Raw genomic sequence first — 20,770 nt, forward strand, 5'->3', positions numbered from 1 at the left:
TTATTATTCCATCCTATATGGGTCTTATAATAATAGAATTTAAACTTTTTTTTGAACTTTTAGTAATAGTAATAATATTATTTTTTTGTATTTTATACATTTAAAATATAATTTAAAAAAGGATAAATTAATTCTGAAAAATAGATTTAAAGTTCTCACTGAATTCCAAATGAAAAAAAAAGTTTATCACTGAATTTTAATTCCTATAATATTTCATTCTTTTTGGTCAATTTTGTAAAATAAATTAATATATATTTCCCTTCCTATGTGGCTATGTCCCTCCCAACTCCCAGCAGCGAACTTCTAAACCACTAAAAGCCGAAGTTTAACGCCTACTTATGATGACTACACAGATCTCAAAGCAACGCCTCGTCAAAGTCTCAGCATCCAACGGTTAGAAAACTTATTGCTGACAGTTTGGCATTAAAAAAAATCCGAAATGAATATTTCTTCCTCGGTAGTCTGTAGTCTTACAGTGGAATCGGCTCTTCCACGCCGTGAACTACTAAACTTCAGCACGCCGCCGGCTGTCGTAGCCAGCCGGCAGCAGCACTCCTCTCTTTGCCCCCAAAGGCTTCTTATGTCCTGTAGAAGAAGAGTTTCCGAAATCTAAAAGGTTAGGGTTTTCCTCTTCTACTTACCAAAGATGATTTTGCATTTTCAGCTTCGATCCCCCTTTCAAGCTTCGCTATCCCTCCTTATCCTCCTTCTGTCCGCCTTCCTTCGCCGGTCGGAATCCTCCTGTCGGAGTGGCTGCGACCTCGCCCTCGGCTCGTATTATGTCACAGCTGAATCCTCAAACCTCACATACGTCGCCCACTTCTTCAACCAAAGACCGGCCGAGGTGCTGCCCTACAACTCTCTTACCAACCAGGACAGCATCATAAATGGTGAACGCCTCAACATCGGCTTCCCCTGTGAGTGCATCTCCGGCGATTTCTTCGGCCGTAATTTCTCCTATACTGCGCGGTCTGGTGACACTTATTATATAATTGCTACCAACTACTATGCCAATCTTACCACCGCCGACTGGCTTGCGGCCACCAACAGCTACCCTGCATCTGGAATCCAGATCGGAGACCTTATTAACGTAGTTATCAATTGCTCGTGTGGGGATCCCGGGGTGTCGATGGAGTACGGCCTGTTCGAGACTTACCCGCTTCGTCCGGGGGAAACCCTTGATTCGGTGGCAGCGGAGTTCAATCTATCCTCGCAGAAGAGCTTGATTCAGCAATACAATCCCGGGAAAAATTTCAACGCTGGGACGGGGATAGTTTTCGTTCCCACAAGAGGTGCGCGCCCTTTGGAAACTGTTTTAGAATCAAGTTTAAAATGATTCACACGTGAAATAAAAATTTTACTACCTTTTTATTTTTATTGTAGTTTTCAATAACTGGAACTCTAATATCCTGGCTGTCCTATAATCGGACGTTTGCTCACTGGAGGTTATGTTTTTCAATTGAATTGCTGATCTTGTTTGTATCTTGAAAATGATTAAAAAAAAGTTTCTCAAGTTGGTATCTGATAGAATCTATTTCTTTTGAGCTTGAAAAAAAAAAAAAAACTTTCCATGTGGTATTATCATGTTAATTGAATAATGATTAGGGGCAGGATGGATAGTTTTAGCTGATGTGAAATTGATGCTTCTCAATTAATAGTGTTGGATGGTAAGTGATATGTTAGAGACTGGTTTAATTATTTTAAATTATCTATTTAAAGAATGGGGATATACGAGTACTTAATTTTTACAGAGTTGGGTCTCCATAATTAAAACTATTGCCTCAGTAATATTGCCAATAAAGGAATACCATGATGACTTGAAGCTATGTTTTTAAAGCTACAATTATACTAGTTATGCTTCATTGTTAAGAGTAGCAACAATAATAACATCAAGCCTTTATCCCACTACGTGGGGTCGGTTATATGAATCTTTTTTTTTTCCGTTGTGTTATGTTAAGAGTCAAATTCTCATTTAAATAAAAAAAAGGTTATATCTAATATTTTCTAACCAAGTCCTTTTAGGTTTAACTTTACCTTTCTTAACATAAGCCAAATCTATTATATCTACTTTCCTAACCGGGCCATCGAAAGGCCGCATTTTATATGACCAAATCATCTTAGGTGTCTCTCTCTAATCTTATCTTGCACTGGAGCTACTCCAACTTTTTCACTGGTGGTATTGCATATTCTCCATAAGTATATCCTTCAATTTGTAAGTATTATGATGTACTATACATTGATTTGAGGCATCTGAGGATTCTATAAGTAGTTTGAATGTGAGACTGATTGGGTTTGACTGATGAGATAATTATAAATGCGATGTTTGGATGAGTGGGGGATAGATCTGTAATTTTTTCAACTAATATTTGATATCGTCCTATATCTACTTCTTTTTCATCTTTATCTACATTCAATTTTTGACCTGATTTAGTTAGGGTTTTACAATATTTGCATTCGATCATTTTTTATTTCTTTCAATAGATCCATGACATATTTTTTTTTGATAGAGAATAATCTTTATTTTGATTAAGTAACTTGTATTCTCATGAAGTATTTGAGTTTGTCACACTCCTTAATTTCAAATTCTTCAGCAAGCTTTTTTATGAAAGTCTACTTTTTTCAATTGTAATCACATGTAGCAATTATATCATCAATATATAGGATGAAAATTAAAATTTTTCCTTTTTTGGAATATTTTAGGAAGTGAATATGATCTCCATGGTTTTGTTTGTTTCCGGTTTCATCTATGGATTTTATGAATTTGCCAAATTATGCCCTTGGAGATTAATTATGGTCATGCTGAGCTTTTTTTAATTCTCACACTTTGTTCTTTGTGAAAGAGCAATTAAATTTAGGTGGTGGATTCATATAGACTTCTTTAACATCCCCTCAATGATGCATTTTTTACATCACATGGTTGTGTGAAAATGTTGGAGTAGCTCCAATGACAGATAAGATTAGATAGGTTGCCTTAGATGATTTGGTCACATAAAACTTCGGCCTTCCGATGACTCGGTTAGAAGAGTAGATTTATTAGATTTGGCCTATGTTAAGAAAGGTAATGGTAGAACTAAAAAGACGTGGTTAGAAAGTTTTATAAATGATATTTTTTTAATTATATTTAAGTGATAATTTGGCTCTTAATAGGATACAATGGAGAAAAAGGATTCATGTAGGCCGACCCCACCTAGTGGGATAAAAGCTTGATGTTGTTGTTGTTGTATTGTTGCATGGACAATCTACAATTGATTGCAAGTGAAATTAAAATAAGTATTATATTCATTTTTGTAATAGGAGCAAAAGTTGCTTAACAGTCAATTTCATAGAATTGAGCATATCCTTTGGCTATCAATATCATTTTATACCATTCTAGGTTTTCATATGCTTTATATTTTATAAAAAAATTCATTTGCATTCTATTATTTTCTTTCCTTTTTGCTGGTTCAACAATGTTTTAAGTGTGAATTTTTCAGAGTATTAATCTCTTCTCTCAAGACATGCTTTCAATTCTTGTTTTCAATTGTCTCAAATAGAGTTTGTGGTGTTGTAATGGAATTGATGCTTATAATTGTAAGGAAGCTTTTATGGGTAGGGGAAATTTTTTGAAAAGATATGTATTGGGATGAGATACATAAGAGAATATGTAATGATAGGTTGATCATTGTTATCTAATAACAGTTTCGAGCCTTGAGCTTACTGGAGATTTTTGTTGGCTTATATTTTTTTTGTATAAACTTGAAGTGGTGCAATATCTGATTTTTTTGGAGTTTATATTGTAGAAAAGATGGAAGATAACTCAAAGATATGTTTGATTGATAGTACTTTTCTTCTCATCAACGATGACATCTTTTGAAGTAAGAAAATTTTTGGTAGTAGGATGATATTATTTATATCCTTTTTGAGTGAAGAAATACCCAATAAAGATATATTTGACATCTCTTGGATTAATTTTACAGCAATGTTATTTATGGATGTGGACAAAGACGATGCATCTAAAGATATTTGGATAAATGTTGTAGTGGAATATACTTGTAAATAAGAATTTAGCTAACAATATAAAGTATTTTTGAAGTCAATTACCTTTGAGGGTATTCAATTGATTATGTATGTGATAGTTAGGATTATTCTTCCTAGCACATTTTTTCACACTTGATTTTAGAAAAGAAGAGTCTTAGTGACTTCTAGAAGAAGATGATTTTTTTTCTTTCTACCGCTCCATTTTATTAGAGATTGTTGGCGCAGGAGGATTGGTGGATAATGTATTCTCTAAGAAAGACAATCACACATGATTATAGTAATACGAGTATTATCAGCCTACAATATCTTGATGTTTGCATGTAAAATTTTTAGCTTCATGACCATAAAAATTGATAGAATAATATTGTCATTTGATTTTTGTTTGATAAGATATATGAAATCATCAATAAAGCTGACAAATCCTATAGTTCTAAAAATATCTAGTATTTTGAAAGGCCCTCAAATATTAGAGTAAATAATTAGAAAATGAGTAGAGAATTTATAATCACTTTAAGGAAAAAGCCTATTGCAGTAGTCCTTTGGTTTTGGTGTTGGCGGTTGTCATGACAGATGTTTCAAAAATTGTTATGTCAAGCATTACTATCATTCTTCTTTCTTTGGCTTATATGATAGAAAAACATCATTTAGTGATGGTAGGTTTTCTCTAGTTAATACATAAGCACTAACTTGAAAATTTAATCCATTTATATAAATTGCTTGAGAATTATTGCATCATCTTAGCATATCATCTTAAGATATTAGTAATAATCCAGTTCTAGCCGATAAACATTCATTGTGTTAATGTACTCAATAGCATGAATGTCACCTTGCTTGTGATTGAAATCTTAGTTTTGATCTCATAGATGAGGGCATTATTCTTCACTTTTGAGTACATTTGTTTGACGGCATCCCAAGCTTCTTTTGTGGTAGAGAGGAATATATATGACCTACTATTTCAGGCATTATGATACTTAACAGCCATGTCATGGTCATGTGATGTGCTTCATTCCAATGTACAAACTTTGGGGCCTTTGGCTTCAGAGGAGTATCCACAATATGATGAATTTTTTCCTTTCCTTGAAGTAAGATCTTTATAATTTGGGACTCTTTAGATAGTTTCTCTCATTTAAGTGATATGACGCTTGTAGCCCTTAGAGTTCTCCCATAATCTAACTTTTATTATTCATGATAGTTGACTCTTTAGAAGGGAATTTAAAGAAATCAAACACAATGAATAGTAGAAAGAATCCAAAAAGGAAAGATAACACATGTTAGAAGAAGAAACCCTAACCTCGCTCTGATAACATGTAAAAAAAGTAGAAAATTTACTTTGAATTTTATTACTTGATATGTACAAAATGTGGATGTATTTATAGGCTTAAAAGTGTGTATATAGTTCTTAAAATCTTACAATGAAATTAAATTAAAGCTATTTATAAGAAAAGAAAATAGTCCTAAGTGGGGCCGACCAACTAGAAGGGGATGATGAGGCACATGGATTGCAATCTAAAGAGATCCAAAGGTTAGAACCCTTGATCTATTTGCTCAAGGGTATATTTCAAATTTGATTGATTTTTGAGTGCCACGATCATTCAACAACTCCGTACTTATCATCCTAGATGTCTGGTCTCCTATATTGTTAATCTCATCATTTATGCTGGTTTATGAGCTTTTTAGTAAAATCCATTGAATTCTGGTTCATCATTATATGAATATTAGATTAGGAAAGTTCCCAAAGATCTTATCCTTATCCTATTTTTGGAGATATTCTTCCTTAATATGGTCCATGCCTTGTAAGCAAATTTTCCGGATTGTCAACTCTCGTCTTTAATGGTTCTGTTCCTTTTCAGCTTTGAAGGTAACAAAGCATGTTTCCTATGAGGTATCCCTGTGCTGAGTTTTTGTTGTCTGTGCCTAAAATCTTTCAGCTCCCTATGCAGCCACGTTGGTTCTGTGGTATATTATGTTTATTGCTGGATTAGTGGTGTCTTAGTTGCATTTTTAGAGGGAAGACATATCAATTCGTGCCACTTCCACACAAAGAGGCGACCTTTTTACTTAAATATATGCATTTTAATTCTAGTGGTTATATTTTTCATGTTGTGTCATTAACCTTTGTTCATGATAAATTACGGCTGCTACTGACTTACAAATGGCCATTTGCAGATACAAATGGAAGTTATCGCCCAATTTCACCCAGGTAAATATATGGTGGTGGGATCGTAGCTCTGCCTCAATAAATAGTTTTTCCTTTTTCTTTTTAGGTTCTAACTTTTCCCAATTATGCTTCTGCAGCAAAAATGGTTGGACCTTCTTTTCTCATTTTCATGGTGGTATATCACCTAGTTAATGATTGATGAGCATGTAGGCGCTAACTGTAAACATGAACCTGGATTTCAGCAGGACTAAACGGTGGAGCTATTGCTGGAATTTGTGTGGGTGTTATTGTTGCCCTACTGATCGTTGTTATTTTCTTATATTTTGGATTGTGTGGGAAAAAGAAGGGAAAGAAGACATTGCTCCCATCATTATCTGATGACAGCACTCCAATGAGACATGGTATTCCTCTGCAAAATTAATGTCCTTTTTAGAGTTAATTTTTCTTAAAGGCTCTTTCACCTGCATTTTCTGGTCATTGCATACCCTAAGAAGTCTTGATGCCATACTTTTATTTTTCAAATGTGTTTATTAGATTATGCTGCTTTAAAAAAAAAATAATTTAGAGAGGCTATGATCTGTTCTAAAATTGGTTTAGTTTTTATTTGGACTGAATTTTTATGCTCAGTTTTTCACTATGTTATCCAACTTCAAAATGTTGATAGAACCGCTAAACATAACATGTGCCAAGTTCTTAGCGTCCATCAGGTCATCCTGAGTACCATTCACAGTGGCATTTTGTCGGTACAGCTCCATACCTACGTTCTCACCACATCTTGGCGGTCAAAGCTGCAGTCTAAGAAGACCACTAAGCTAGATTAATGAGAATCTAATAATGAAAATAACGCTTTCCTGAGTTGTGAGTGTTTTATTTGTATATCAGATAATCCACATACATGTGGAGATTATCTCAATGATTGCATGCTTAGTAGGTTAATCCTTATAATATATAAAGGTTTCCCGTTAAGAGTTTGTTCTAGTGCTTCTAGTTTGCTGAGATTTAAGATTTCATTGTAGTCCATTTTGAAAACTTTTATTTGCATCCTTAAACTCCATTTGAGATTCGGCCAGTTCTTTCATCCCATATAAGTTTTACCTGACTTTTATTTTTCTGTTAGTTAATCATGCTTTCTGACATGTCAGTTAGAATCGGATACAGATTTTTGCCAGAAATGTCTCAAGCTAAAACCAAATACTTATAAGTGAGATAGGGTGAGAGGAGAAGGCTAGGGAGATGTGGAAGAGAGAGAGAGAGAGAGAGAGAGAGAGAGTGGATATGTTTAGTTGGGATGGTGCACCAGCCATGTCTGTTGGTTAGAGAGAGAGAGAGAGTGTGCGTGTGTTTTTGTCTATGGGAGAGAAGAACAATGTAAGATGGTGATCTGGTGGTGGGGAACAAAAGAACTATACATGCATAATTAGGAACAATCTGTGTGCTCAACTTCGATCTTGGGAACACTCAATGAACCTTACAAATAATCAGACTTCAATCATTCAGAAATTTCAAAATTATAAGCTGTTAAATCCTATTTATAGAAATATTGTTATGCGGAGAAAGCCAAATTTTAAATTCAAACATAATTTAATCCTAATAAAATTCAAACCTTAAATTAATTAAAAGTGGGATAATGAAATCTAATAAATAAAAATCAATTAAAAAGCTTGAAAATTTGGCCAAAAATAAAAAAAATGCCCCGAAAAAGACTTGAAAATAGGCACAGTTCAATTTTGTTGTGGTCTTGTTTGACTCGTTGGAATTAGCCTACAAACATTTGGGCTTTGCGTTATAACTTAGCACAATTAATGGTTTGTACGATATTAACACTCCTTGGTTGTAAAATACTCATTTGGAGAGTTGATTCCATTTAGGCATCCAAGGCATCCAATAGCTGAAGGTTTAGCTTGTTTAGTTCATCCTTGGTCATCCATATATAACCTAAAGTAGCACCGTCTTTCCATTTGACTAGAAACTTGCGCTTAACATTTCTTTTCAATCATCACTTGGCTGAAATGATATTTTCAACATCTAGTAGGCAGATTGAACGTTCATCAATAAGATAATATATAATTATATATTTGTAGAAGCGATGACTATAGTAGATGTCCCTCTTGTAGAAGAATCAACTTGCAATTCTCAAAGTTCAAACATTCATCGAAATGATATTATATATTATAAATAGAACTAATAAACATATTAGGAGGAAAATTTAAAACACAAGCTCTAGAACCGATTTAATTACTATTTTTAAAAGGACTAGGAATGAAAAATTCTAGTTCGGGTCAACTCGTGTAACTGAATTTATTGAGTTCATTTCAGGTAGGCTTGAAACTAACTTATCACAACTTAAATGTTTTTATATCTTGTCAGGTTGGTTCAAATTTGATCTGATTCTGACTCAGTTAAATTTTTTTTACTATGAGCATTTTACTGTATCATCCAATATTTTGGAAGTATAATAAGCTGTTTTAGGAATCATTATGTTGATAAACATACCGCAGGCAGCTCTCATGTTTATTATAATAAGCTACTTGGTCCTTCTATTTGTCAGCAATAACAGCATTTTGCAATTTTATTAAATGAATAGGTTCAATCAAACCTTTGTAATATTGGGTAGAAACTTTATGTCATGGAATTGGAACAGATTCATCCATACCTTCATACCATAGACAACTCTCTTGTTTATTATAAGAGAAAAAGGTTAAAATGATTCTTAGACTATTTATGGGGGACTATTTTAGTCTCAGACTATGATGTGTTCAATTTAGTTATCTGATTCCTCAAATATGATCCAAACTAATTCTTTGATTTCTTAAATTTGATCCAAAATAATCAACATAGGGACTTTTTCCTGATCACGATTGTGGAGTCAAGCGACTAAGTTGAACACATTATGTTGTGTATTTGTTCCTAGATTTAGGATTGCTTTAGTTTTAGGTTTCTTGTTTTGGCATGTGTGGCCATTTTGTGTTGCTTTTGTGTAGCTGTTAGGTGCCTATTAATAGGCTTTAGCTTGTATTAGGAAAGAAGCCAAGGGAATAAAGATTTTGTGCATTTTTGGCTCACGGTTCTCTCCTTCTCCCCTCTCCCTCCTCCTCTCTCCCTCTCTAGATCTTGCAAGAAGAGCTTCCTTCTTGGTTTCTATAATATGGTATCAGAGCCCTGGTGGCGATCTTGAAGGAGGAAGGTGCGGCTCGGAGGCAAAAGTGGGCTGTCTCACCGGAATCCGAGCGAAAGCCGAAAGTGGCTAGGCGTCACGAATCTGGAGCTCGCGGGGGAGATCGCGTGGGCTTCTTGATCGGGACGCTAGGCTGGACGATTGCAAGAAAAGAGAGCAGGCGGTGAAGCCGGACTCGTCACATGAGATTCGGTGAAACTGCGAAGGCAAGAGGCGGAACAAATCATGCATTCGGCTGATGCAAGCAGACTAGTGGCAAGAAGTTCGACGGCGGCCTGAAGCCGGAGACGACTTCGGCAGGCAGCCCAAGGGATTCTTGATCGGTGGCAAGGCAGGTACCGCTGGTCTGCACACAAGAAATCGGAGGTGGCTTTAGGTGCTTGCAATTTGAATTTGGACGCCGGAGTTGGTTCATCGTAGTCAACAAAGGCGAACAAGAGGGATAGCTGAAGCTGCTTAAATAGGAGGTAACACCGAGTCTCTTATGTGGCTTGGAAAGCAGCCGATCAAAGGAGATCTCACCCGAAACGGACAGAAGGGTAGACCAGTTGATCTCAGCTGCAAGAAGCAGGGAGTGGTATTCTGAACGGAAGGAGGTTTTTTTGCACGGGCAAGGTCCGGTGTTTTGGCCAAAATCTGGAACAGGCAGATCTCACGGAGGCCGGATTTTTTGCTTGATCTTGAATCAAGTTTCGATCGGTTCAGATCTTTAAAGAAGAGATAAGATCTTCTTTGTGGTGGAGTTTTGGACTTCAGGTGGAGTCCGGGAGACACTGAGGTAGTGTCGACTGTTCTTGGAGAGCAGGGTTGAAAGTGCGGGGCGTTTGGAGATGCGAGGTCGTGTGGTGCACGAGGAGGTTGCATAGGAGCGCGGGGCACTGGTGACGAGCGGAGTGCAGGTGAAGGCGCAGGGCTCGCTGCACGGGTGGATACGTGCAGGATGTGGTCGGTGACAGACCACATGGGTGCAAGGCGCGGGCGCGGGCTTGTGGTGTATGACGTGAGCTAGAGGCGCAGGGCGCGGGCACTGAGGCGCAGGGTGCAGGTGGATGCACAGGGCGTGGAAGCCGGGTTAGGGGTGCTCGGGGTTGGCTGCGTTGGACGCAGTGCGACAGGAGATCTGTCGGGAGGTGGAGCTAGACTGTAGGTGGACGCTTTTGGCGGAGGAGACCGACAGGCTCATTCTTTGGCTGTTCTTTAAGAACAATAGTTATCTTTTGTTTTTTGTAAATCTAGGCTCAAGGTGGAGATTGTTGTGTATTTGTTCCTAGATTTAGGATTGCTTTAGTTTTAGGTTTCTTGTTTTGGCATGTGTGGCCATTTTGTGTAGCTCTTAGGTGCCTATTAATAGGCTTTAGCTTGTATTAGGAAAGAAGCCAAGAGAATAAAGATTTTGTGCATTTCTGGCTCACGGTTCTCTCCTTCTCCCCTCTCCCTCCTCTCTCCCTCTCTAGATCTTGCAAGAAGATCTCTCAAGAAGAGCTTCCTTCTTGGTTTCTACACATTAGATAGTTGGGACTAAAATGACCCCATAGAAATAATCATGGGTCATTTTACTTGTTTCTGTTTATTCTAATAAGCTACTTGGTCCTTCCATTTGTCAACCATAACTGTAGTTCATAAGTTTATTAAATACAATGTTTTCAAAAGGCTAAGCACAATGCCATGCACAAGAGTTTCTTTTTGCTTCAATCCAATGCGGAAAGCGAAGCACTGCTTTATAAATTAGAGCATTCAGGATTTGTATATTATATATGCATATATTTTGTGCATATAATAATCACACAATTAATCAAAATCAAATCATATATGATAATAATTTTCACTAAATATAATAATATGTTCAATGATAGTAATTTTAAGCTATCTAAAATCTCTCTCTCTCTCTCTCTCTATATATATATATTGCTTTTAGATAGCTTAAAATTACGATTATTGAGATTTTGTGACTAACTAGAGATCAAGAGTGTGTTAAGATAAAGCATCGAGAAGCTTTTTAATACTTATGAGCAAGACACTATTAGTATCAACAATAATAACAATTGAAAGCATATAAGAAAACGAGCTGGCAAGAGAGTGTAAAGAGAAAAATTACCAAGAAGTAACTAGGAATATTGGGAGTAGAACTAGTAGTTAACTACGCAATGACTACAAGAAATAGTCAACAACAACATTAAGCCTTTATCCCACTACGTGGATTACAAAAAATAGTGAGAGGCAAAAATATTTTCCAAAGTATTGAGGCAAATGTTGAGCCAAATCATGAAATTTGAATGATAATTTACTTTTAAGCTGGAGTCAAGTGCACATTGTTAAGGCACGATGTGGTGAAGGGGCATGAAATATATCCTTTGCTGTGAGCTTGGGTTTTACAGGCAAGCAATGCACAGGCTAACAGAATGCTTCGATTTGCTTCTAAAGAACACTTTTAAGCGTGCTTTTAGTAACATTGATTAAACGAATTGATTATTTGGTTTTATCAAACCATTTTAGTATTGGGAAGAACTTGTATATGTTGGAACAGTTTTCATCCATACCCTCATTGCCTAGCAAAAGTATCAGGCCCTAAGAATTACAATTTGGAGACCATTGGATGTTGTCACTAGAGATTGTCTGCTTCTCTTCTAATATAAAGTCAGTTTGTTTAATAGGCTTTAGTAGATTCGATACTTTAAGGTCAATTTTTTTTTTGTGGATAAAAAGAACTTTTAGTTTTTCTGTCGCCTATGTTTAAAGGCTGCCTAAGTTGTTACATTTTACTGTAGTTGCCTTAAACCACAGGCACTTTATTAGAACATCTAGTATTTAGGAAATTTAATAAGCGATAAAATTACCATAGACAAATCTCACGTCTATTTTAATAGACTATTCATAATAGCATACTAGTATGAAAGGTGCCAGTAATAGTGGCCAAAACAGAAGGCAAGAGTTGAGGTGCTAACCTTTTAACTAGGGCATCGGTTTTCAAAATATTGTCAAGAGTATATTCTTAAACAAACCTTTTTATAAGCTACAACACACCAATACGCACGGAATATTAAAAAATATACGGTGGTATCATAAAACATTAAAAAGGCATCCATAAATATTTCATAGTGGCAAACATTTTAAAATAATGCTTTTATGAAGAGATGTTATTGATAAAGTAAAAGCTGCCAATCAGTAGCATCTCAGGTGGCATTGCCTTTTGCATTCCAGTGAAAAGCAAGCGTTTAATTCCGCTCAAAAAAATAAAAAAATGTATGTTTAATACCTAAACAAGAAATATTAATAATCTCACACGTCATTTACATAATAAGTCAAACAAATATTATAAATAAAAAGTTACCAATAATGTAGCATAAAATACAAATTAATTAATCATGCAACAAACGATATAAATCTAGTCATAAGTATTAAAAACATAAAGGAGAAATGAAAAAAAAAAATAAACGGAGGGTGATAAAGAAGTATAAGGACAAGCTTGATATATTGCCCATCATGGTAAAAAAAGTAGAAATATGTTCGTAAATTAAAATAAAAAAGTAATTGATATTGTGAATAATTGAGTCAAATCTTCAATATCATTTAGCCTAAATTCCACCACCCATGTAAACAAGAAAACTGGACTAAGAAAATTTTAATAAATTGTAAATTGTACATGGCTTATCTTGAGGCTCTTGTCGCCTAAGCAAAGAGCACAAATGACATGCTTCATGCTTGTTCTTTAATATGAATTGCCTGTCAAGTAAGGAGTTAAGATGGCACGTGTCTGAGGTGTTAAGGTGCTAGTTAACGAAGAATTACTCGTATTGTTCTCATAAAATCCTGCTAAGCCAACTAATAAATTCCTTAAATATTCAACTAGGTTATTCCACTTTCTCTCCCTACCCTCTCTCTTTCTCCCTCTCATCATGAAATTACGGATGCACCCCCACATTTTGGTTTCTCAGATAATTATTTAAATGACATGATCTCTGTGTTTTAATATGCTTAATGCTTCTCCTTTTTATTTCTTTTGCAGCTGCCTCAGATAAAAATACAGCATTAGCTTCTCTAGAAGGCACTCTTGCCACAGCCACAAGCCTTAGTGTGGAAAAATCAGTAGAATTCTCTCTTGAAGAGCTTGCTAAGGCTACAAATGACTTCAGTATGGCTAACAAAATTGGTCAAGGCGGCTTTGGATCTGTTTATTATGCTGAGCTTAGAGGAGAGGTTTGTTACACTGAATTTTCATATAAACTACCACTTTGTGCCATAGTCCCATGTCATGCTATTAACTAGACTGAATTGTCATAAAAACTACAACTTTGTGCCATAGTCCTATGTCGTGCTATTAACTATAGCTAGTCATAGCTCATCTGTTTTGTTTGCTACATTTCTTAGTTCTTCATATTTATCTTAATGGTGCTGTGATTAGCCATTACAGAATTTCAGTGGCATACTATCTTACTCAGAGAGCAATAATCCTACTTGTAGATATCTCTTCAAGCCATATTCGACTACAAGAATCACATATGAAAATAAACACCTTGCCCTCCGCCAGCTACAATTGATTGAACCATTTCTTATGCATGTTTCATTGGTCATGCTAACCACTCACTCTTTGTAGAATTAATGTAGATCAAACAGGAAGAAAAGTGGTAGACCCATGAGCTGATCTACAATTAGGGCACTGTGGGCCTTTACCCACACTGGCTTAATCCAATAATAGTGATGCAATAATTTTTTTTATTAATACTTAGCTTTTATGAAAACTTTCTTAACCGAACAGTCTCCTAAGCATTCCTACAGCAGACTCACTACTTGTGATGCGTCATTCATGTGAGCAAAAGTTCACTAGTTGTGCATTGCCTCAACCATAGGAGTGGATCTCATTCTTATTGTGTCGGAATGACGGAATTTCTTGTCTTGTTGGCTTTTAGCATGCCATACCGGAACTTCTTTTGGATCCTTGTCGTTATCGATACATCACCATCATCACTATCGCTTGTTTGAACGATGCCTTCGTTATGCTTTTTTTTTTTAGCGAGGTTTGGTAATTTGTTTGAAGACTTTAAGGCCATGGAGAGTTAGGCTTTAGTGTTGGCAGAAAAAACTTTTGAGCTAAAATTACTATTTTATTTAGCTTGTTAAATATTTGTTAATAAATTATCTTGAACCTAAAGCCATAAATATAAATTGATAAATTAATTTTTTTTTGTTAATCTTTCATCATATTTCTTCACTTTTTGTTGTGCTGGCATTTACTTAATTGACTTTGGAATTTGCTTTTATTATAATGTGTGCACTGATTCTTACTTGAAGACTTGGATCCGCCTTTGTCTTGTTGATTATTTTTATATTGAGGTCCATCATTAAACCATTTTAACTTTTAGGTCCGGCTGAATTGTGACCAAGTTAAACTTGTTGATGTGCTTAATGATAAAGGCTTCTTCGGACATCTTAGTTTTAAAAAAACTTATGCATAAGATGTGTTTCATTGACAACAGAGAGCTTCTCGTGTATGTCTAACATTACCTTCATTATGCTTGTTGTAGTTTTTTCATTCTACTCTTTGATCAATAGCAGATGGTTTTGATTTCTTAAAGGATGATGAATTTTACCTTGATTGTGATAATCTTTTATCATATGTTCCCATGGTTTAATTCTTGACTATCAAATTGTCTGTCTTAATTTTCCTGTCTTCCATTACTAGAGTTTGAGTATTTAACCAAAAGATATGATACCAGTTGTTAGGATAAAAATAGTGAAGAACAAAATACATGAAGACAGAAAATGAATTCCAACAAAGATACAATCAAAAGCACACAAAAATTTAGATGTTTCGTTGAGTTCCACTTACATTTATTAGTGTTTAGAAATCGATCCACTATATTTTTAAAATGGTACATTATGTGATTATATTTTATAAAAAAGATGAAGATTTTATGAGATTTTGGAAATCCACAAAATAGGACCCTTGGTGTGACATCCAAATAAATTTTTGGAGATCCACTAAATGAAAATCTTAGTGTGACATCCAAATAAACTTTTGGAGATCCACCAAATAAAATTTTAGTGTGACATCCAAGCAAATAATTGGAGATCCACTAAATGAAAATTTTAGTGTGACATCTAAGTAAACCCCATGGAGATCCACTAAGTGAAAACCTATGTGTCCAGAGAAAAAAATTTATGGAGATCCACAAGGTCAGTCAACATACAACAAACGTGATTCGCTCTGGGCGCGTACCACATTTGTTGGGGGGCATTTGTTGACCCCTATACCTCAAACCGCTCGTTAAAACTCCCTCGCCGAATAAGAAAAGCGAGCGGAGGCCGAGGCCGAATTTTCGGAGCCCACAATCACTTGAAGGGACAAATGACCTCCGACTGCTAAACGGATGGTATCTTTGCGACTAGGACACTGAATTCTGCTAGGTCGAGGCCCCTTGTAATTGAATCGGATGAGATTGGTCAAAAGAGACAACCGACACCCGAAATTAAAGCGCGAGGCTGATCAAACGATGTCAGATCAACAAACAGACTTCGTCATTGTGTTCAGAACATTGTAAATACTCAAAAAATGTATTTTATTTGTTTAATTTGGATCATCCTAATGAGTGACTTGAATTTCGAGACAATGCGTATTTCGAGGAAATCAAGCCTCGACGTCACTCAGATGACGTCCGATCATGAAACGGACTATGCCATTGCGTCCGGAACGTCCTCGACATTCCAAATATACATCTTTTGTGATTAATTGGGATCAATCGTAATGGTGACACGGATCCCAAGGTAATAACACGCATATCGAGGAATTTGGCCCTCGATGTCCCCCGAACGATTTCAGATCGACAAACGAACAGTGTCATTGTGTCCGGAACATTGTCTACATTCAAAATATATATTTTATTTAATAAATTTGGATTGTCTGAGATGGTGGCGAATTTCTATGCAATTCAAATATAATATAATGGCCTGCGTTACGACGGAAACGAGGCCTCGAAGACGCTCGGACAACGTCCGATCGACAAATGGACAGCGCCATTGCTTCTGGAACGTCGTCGACATTCGGAATATATATTTTATTTAATAAATTTGGATCATCTGAGATGGTGGTGAATTTTTAGGCGATGCAAATATGATATAAAGGCCTGCGTTACGACGGAAACGAGGCCTCGAAGACGCTCGGACGACGTCCGATCGACAAACGGACAACGCCATTGCGTCCGGAACGTCGTTGGCATTAAGTGTCTACATTTTATTTGATCAAATTGGATCATTTAAGGTAGCGTCGTAAATTTCAAAGGTGATCCAAATATGATTCAAAGGCACGTGTTACGAGGGAAATTAACCTCGTTGGTGATGAAATGACGTCCGATTACAAAACGGACAGTACCATTGCGTCCGGAACGTCATCGGCATTAAGAGTCTATATTTTATTTGATCGAGTTGGATCGTTTGATGTGGTGTCGTAAATTTCAAAGGCGATTCAAATATGTTGCGAAGGCACACATTACAAGGGAAATTAGCCTTGTCGGAGACCAAACGATGTCAGATCGACAAACGGACAGCGCCATTGCGTCCGGAACGTTGTCAACCTCTGAAAATTGTATTTTGTTTATTCAATTTTAAGTATTCATAAAGGTGGCACGAATCTCGAGGCAAAACACACATACCGAGAAAAGAGGTCTCGAGGTTGCCCAAACGATGTTCGATCGCAAAAACAGACTATGTCATTGGGTCCGAAACATCGTCAATACTATGAATGCACTGACAATTTGTTCGAATGAGGTTTTGCACGCAAATCGAGACAACGAGCACTTCGAGGGAATTAAGCCTCGTCGCCACCTAAATGATGTCCGATCGCAAAACGGACTGCTTCGTTGCGACCGGGACATCATCAATACCCTAGATTCACTATTAATTTGTCTAATTCCGATATTCGGCAAATCAACACGTTAAACGAGGCAAATACGCAAATTTCGAGGAAATCACGCAAATCAAGATTCATTTCATTGACTGATTCATCATGGATATTCTCAATTAATGCTAATACTAATTTTGGCAGGTCATTATTAGTGTTGCCCGTGAATCTAATCAAAATGGTGAAAATCAGATAAAATCAAATCAAGGTAATTAATGTATTTTCTCATACATTGTCAAAAGAATCCAGTAAATCCCGGTGAAAACCTCGGATAATTGACAAGCTGTTGTCTTTTCCTGTAAAACCAGCGACTACTTCATTTCAAGAGCTTTTACGGATAAATCTCATACACAGCTCCTGCTTCCGATTTTCTATTCATATGCTCTGTCATGTTTGCCTCCAACAAATTCCACGGAACACCTCCTCTGTTAAAAGATGAAGCTTCCTTTTCTCTTCAAGTCACGAGCTTCTCCAGTTTATCCGTCTCTTCCATGTTAAATTCCCACAGCTCAACTTCATGAGCTCCCTCTGTCATCTCCCCTCCATCTCTCTTCATGAGCACCACCAACAAACCTCCAGCTGCCTTGCTCCACCGGAAATCCAGCAGTCCACGAAGAGCAGGCTGCACTCATCATATCTCTTCCCTATTTTCCACTACAGCTGAGGTGGGTTGTTCAACCAAGCTATGGAGATTTATGATAATATGCTTGCTGCCGGAATGGGACCAGACCTGTCCACTTACGATGAGATACTTGCTTATATAAAGAATCTCAATTGTAAACCAAACGAGCTTACTTGTTCTTGGCTGCATGCATATGCCAATATGAAGGAACAAGGAGTGGAAATGGCGACGGTGCTCCGCGGCTATTCTTCTCCGCCGAGGCAAGGAAATTGTATCATCTGTCTCTGGCTTCTCTCTGTTTCATGTCTTCTCTTCCAAGCAAGGCTTCTTCTTACGGGAAGGATGGATCCCGCGTCACATGGCCTAAGCAACTCAGCACTATCATGATCTCTCTATCTACGTAAAAAACCTTCTAAGTAACCACTTCTCCCCATATATCTGAACCACAACTCTGTACATTTTCCTCTTCCACGATCCTTTCTTGTTTTCAGCTCAAAGAATCCGGTCAAATCCACTCATGCAAGCAAGATAAAACTTCAGCTCTGAAGGCTTGATCCGTCAAATCCACTCGAGCAAGCAATAAATTTCCTTCTGAAACCAAGCTTTGAATCCTCACTTCATCAACCCCATGCTCATTCGGCTCCACAACTCTTATATCCAAACAAAATCTTGAACCAGCGCTCAAGCTCTCATCACTGAAGTTCAGAAATTCTCCATTTTAAATTCTACACACCTTACCTTTTTTCTTTTCGATTTCTTTTCTTACACTTTCACGTGAGCTCCTGCATCCAATACAACAACCCTCACTTTTCAAAACAAGACAAAAAAGGGAGGGGGCCACTATATCTTAAGTCACAAAAGCAATTGTTTTCTTTTACTCAGGCAAAGCTTCCAGCAAAAGAGAAGAGGAGGTTTATTGTTAAGACTATTACTCTTTTATTATTTATCAGTACTGACGTCATTATATTAATTTAAATCCCTTTTTTATTACTATATCTCAATATTACTGATGTCTTTTGCTGCCTATTAAGTTAAAAGAAGAAGAGGAGGTGTATATATTTATTTATGAAAAAAAAAAAAGATTTCTAAAGAAATGATGGTGAATGGGAATGAAAAAAGAAGAAAAGAAAAAAGAGAAGGGAAATTTGTTGTACTTTGTGCATCTCGACGACTTCACCAACCCCGCGAAGGTACGAATATTTCTAAAACTCAGATTCCCATTTTCGTTGTTTGCGGCGGACCGAAAAACTGCCCCAAGCACGCCTTTGGTGCGCGTGGTGGGATAGGACCCCGGTGCGGCACCTACGACGAGGCGGACAATCACCAAAAACTATGTTTCAATGTTCGCGGCGAACCGGAAAACCGCCCCAAGCACGCCTTTGGTGTGCATGGTGGGATGGGACCCCGGTGCGGCACCTACGGCTAGGCGGGGTCGCTCATAAGTACCCCCGAGCGAGGCGAAATCAAACTGCTTTTTCAAAAATGCTTTTTAAAATCCCATGCACGCCTTTGGTGGCGTGGTGAAAGAAAAAAAAAATATCACCGCCGCAGTGTCTCACAAACACCAACCGTGCACGCCTTTGTTGACGTGGCAGGTAGGCGGCCTCTTGGTTTTTCTCCTAAACGGGGGAGACGCTAGGAGGCTGCCGAAATTTTGTCTGAAAAAGACAAGGACTTGGACATTATTTGGACAACAGTTGACTCATTTTTGGACAGCAGGGGACTTGATTTGGACAATAAATTGAACATAAGATTGAGCCTAAATCAAATTTGAATTCGAATAAAAAATGATAATGAATATAAAAAATTGCAGATTGAAACATATTAAGAATGATATAATTCTCCAAATGAAATTATCATTTGTAAGATAGCAAATTCCAAATCAAATGCAAGGGAAGATATATGAGACTTGTGAACCAAGGGATTATAAGCTTCATCCATTTACAAATAATGATGAAATTATAAAGAACATCATGACGCTCTCAATGATCATTATAATTAACCAAGTGGTCACATGTAAGAAATGCAATATATTTGCAAATGATGGTGGAAGAGTTGTAATGAATACAAGCATAGTGGTGCAAGAAAATTCATAAGATGCACAACACTTGTTTCACAAATAAAGTGGCATAAAATTGGTGTGACGGATATCTTGCAAGAACTAAAATTTTGATATGTGACGAATGTAATGGCCCACTGTTCAATACACATGAGAAGATCAATGATGTTTGTAATAACGCCTTGCAACCGGCATCATGATACAGATGATAATGAAGACTCAATCAAATCATTGATTTGGGATAATTGTGTCAAATATAAAGGTTATGACAAGTGCAATGAGAGTTGATATCATCATTCAAACAAGCAAGTGAAACCTAGATTGCAAATGAATTTTGAGGATGAAAATTCATTATGCAAGTCATAATTTATCCCTAAAGACATTAAAGGATTTGTGATGCTCATCATAACACAAACAAGCAATAGAAATGCAAGGCGAATGAATACAAGGAAAATGCACTAGTACTCATATCGTCAGCAATGATTCAATGCAAGAAAATATATCAATAAAGATCTGCAACACATACGATCTCTCTACGAAGACAGATGTATGTGCCACATACCACTGATGGGTAGATGCATAAAGACTTCAGTAAATGCAGTATCCTAAAGTCAATTTCAGTACGAAAAGGAAGACATCTACCTACCTATCTATAGCAGTGGAGGATATACTACATGAGATCAAATACCACAACAAAATACGTGAAGAATACGATAAGTGTAATCTCCTACGACCTAAGGCAGGAGATTAGTTAGTGCACTATGACCCGCCTACGAAAATCAACAAATAGTGCACGACAGTCTACCTGTACGAAGCAGCGAATAACTCTATTCAGAAGCTGCTACGCC

The 20,770-nt window shown here is 36.8% G+C and overlaps 1 protein-coding gene across 2 annotated transcripts in view; it reads left to right on the plus strand.

The window, feature by feature from the left end:
- Window positions 1-443: 443 nt before the first annotated feature.
- LOC110096388 (chitin elicitor receptor kinase 1) overlaps window positions 444-20,770 on the plus strand; it is a 32,330-nt gene continuing 12,003 nt past the window's right edge. Inside the window, exons 1-5 of one of the 2 annotated variants that reach the window (XM_020822311.2) lie at window positions 444-1,292; window positions 6,184-6,217; window positions 6,313-6,320; window positions 6,421-6,576; window positions 13,354-13,544. In XM_020822311.2, coding sequence (XP_020677970.1) covers window positions 647-1,292; window positions 6,184-6,217; window positions 6,313-6,320; window positions 6,421-6,576; window positions 13,354-13,544 — 1,035 coding nt within the window. In that variant the 5' untranslated portion in view covers window positions 444-646. Of the gene's footprint in view, window positions 1,293-6,183; window positions 6,218-6,312; window positions 6,321-6,417; window positions 6,577-13,353; window positions 13,545-20,770 lie in introns of both variants that reach the window. The other variant, XM_020822310.2, reaches the window with a different exon arrangement.

Source organism: Dendrobium catenatum, unplaced genomic scaffold (genome assembly GCF_001605985.2).
Source record: "Dendrobium catenatum unplaced genomic scaffold, ASM160598v2 fragScaff_scaffold_621, whole genome shotgun sequence".
In the NCBI taxonomy this organism is placed as follows: Eukaryota; Viridiplantae; Streptophyta; class Magnoliopsida; order Asparagales; family Orchidaceae; genus Dendrobium; species Dendrobium catenatum.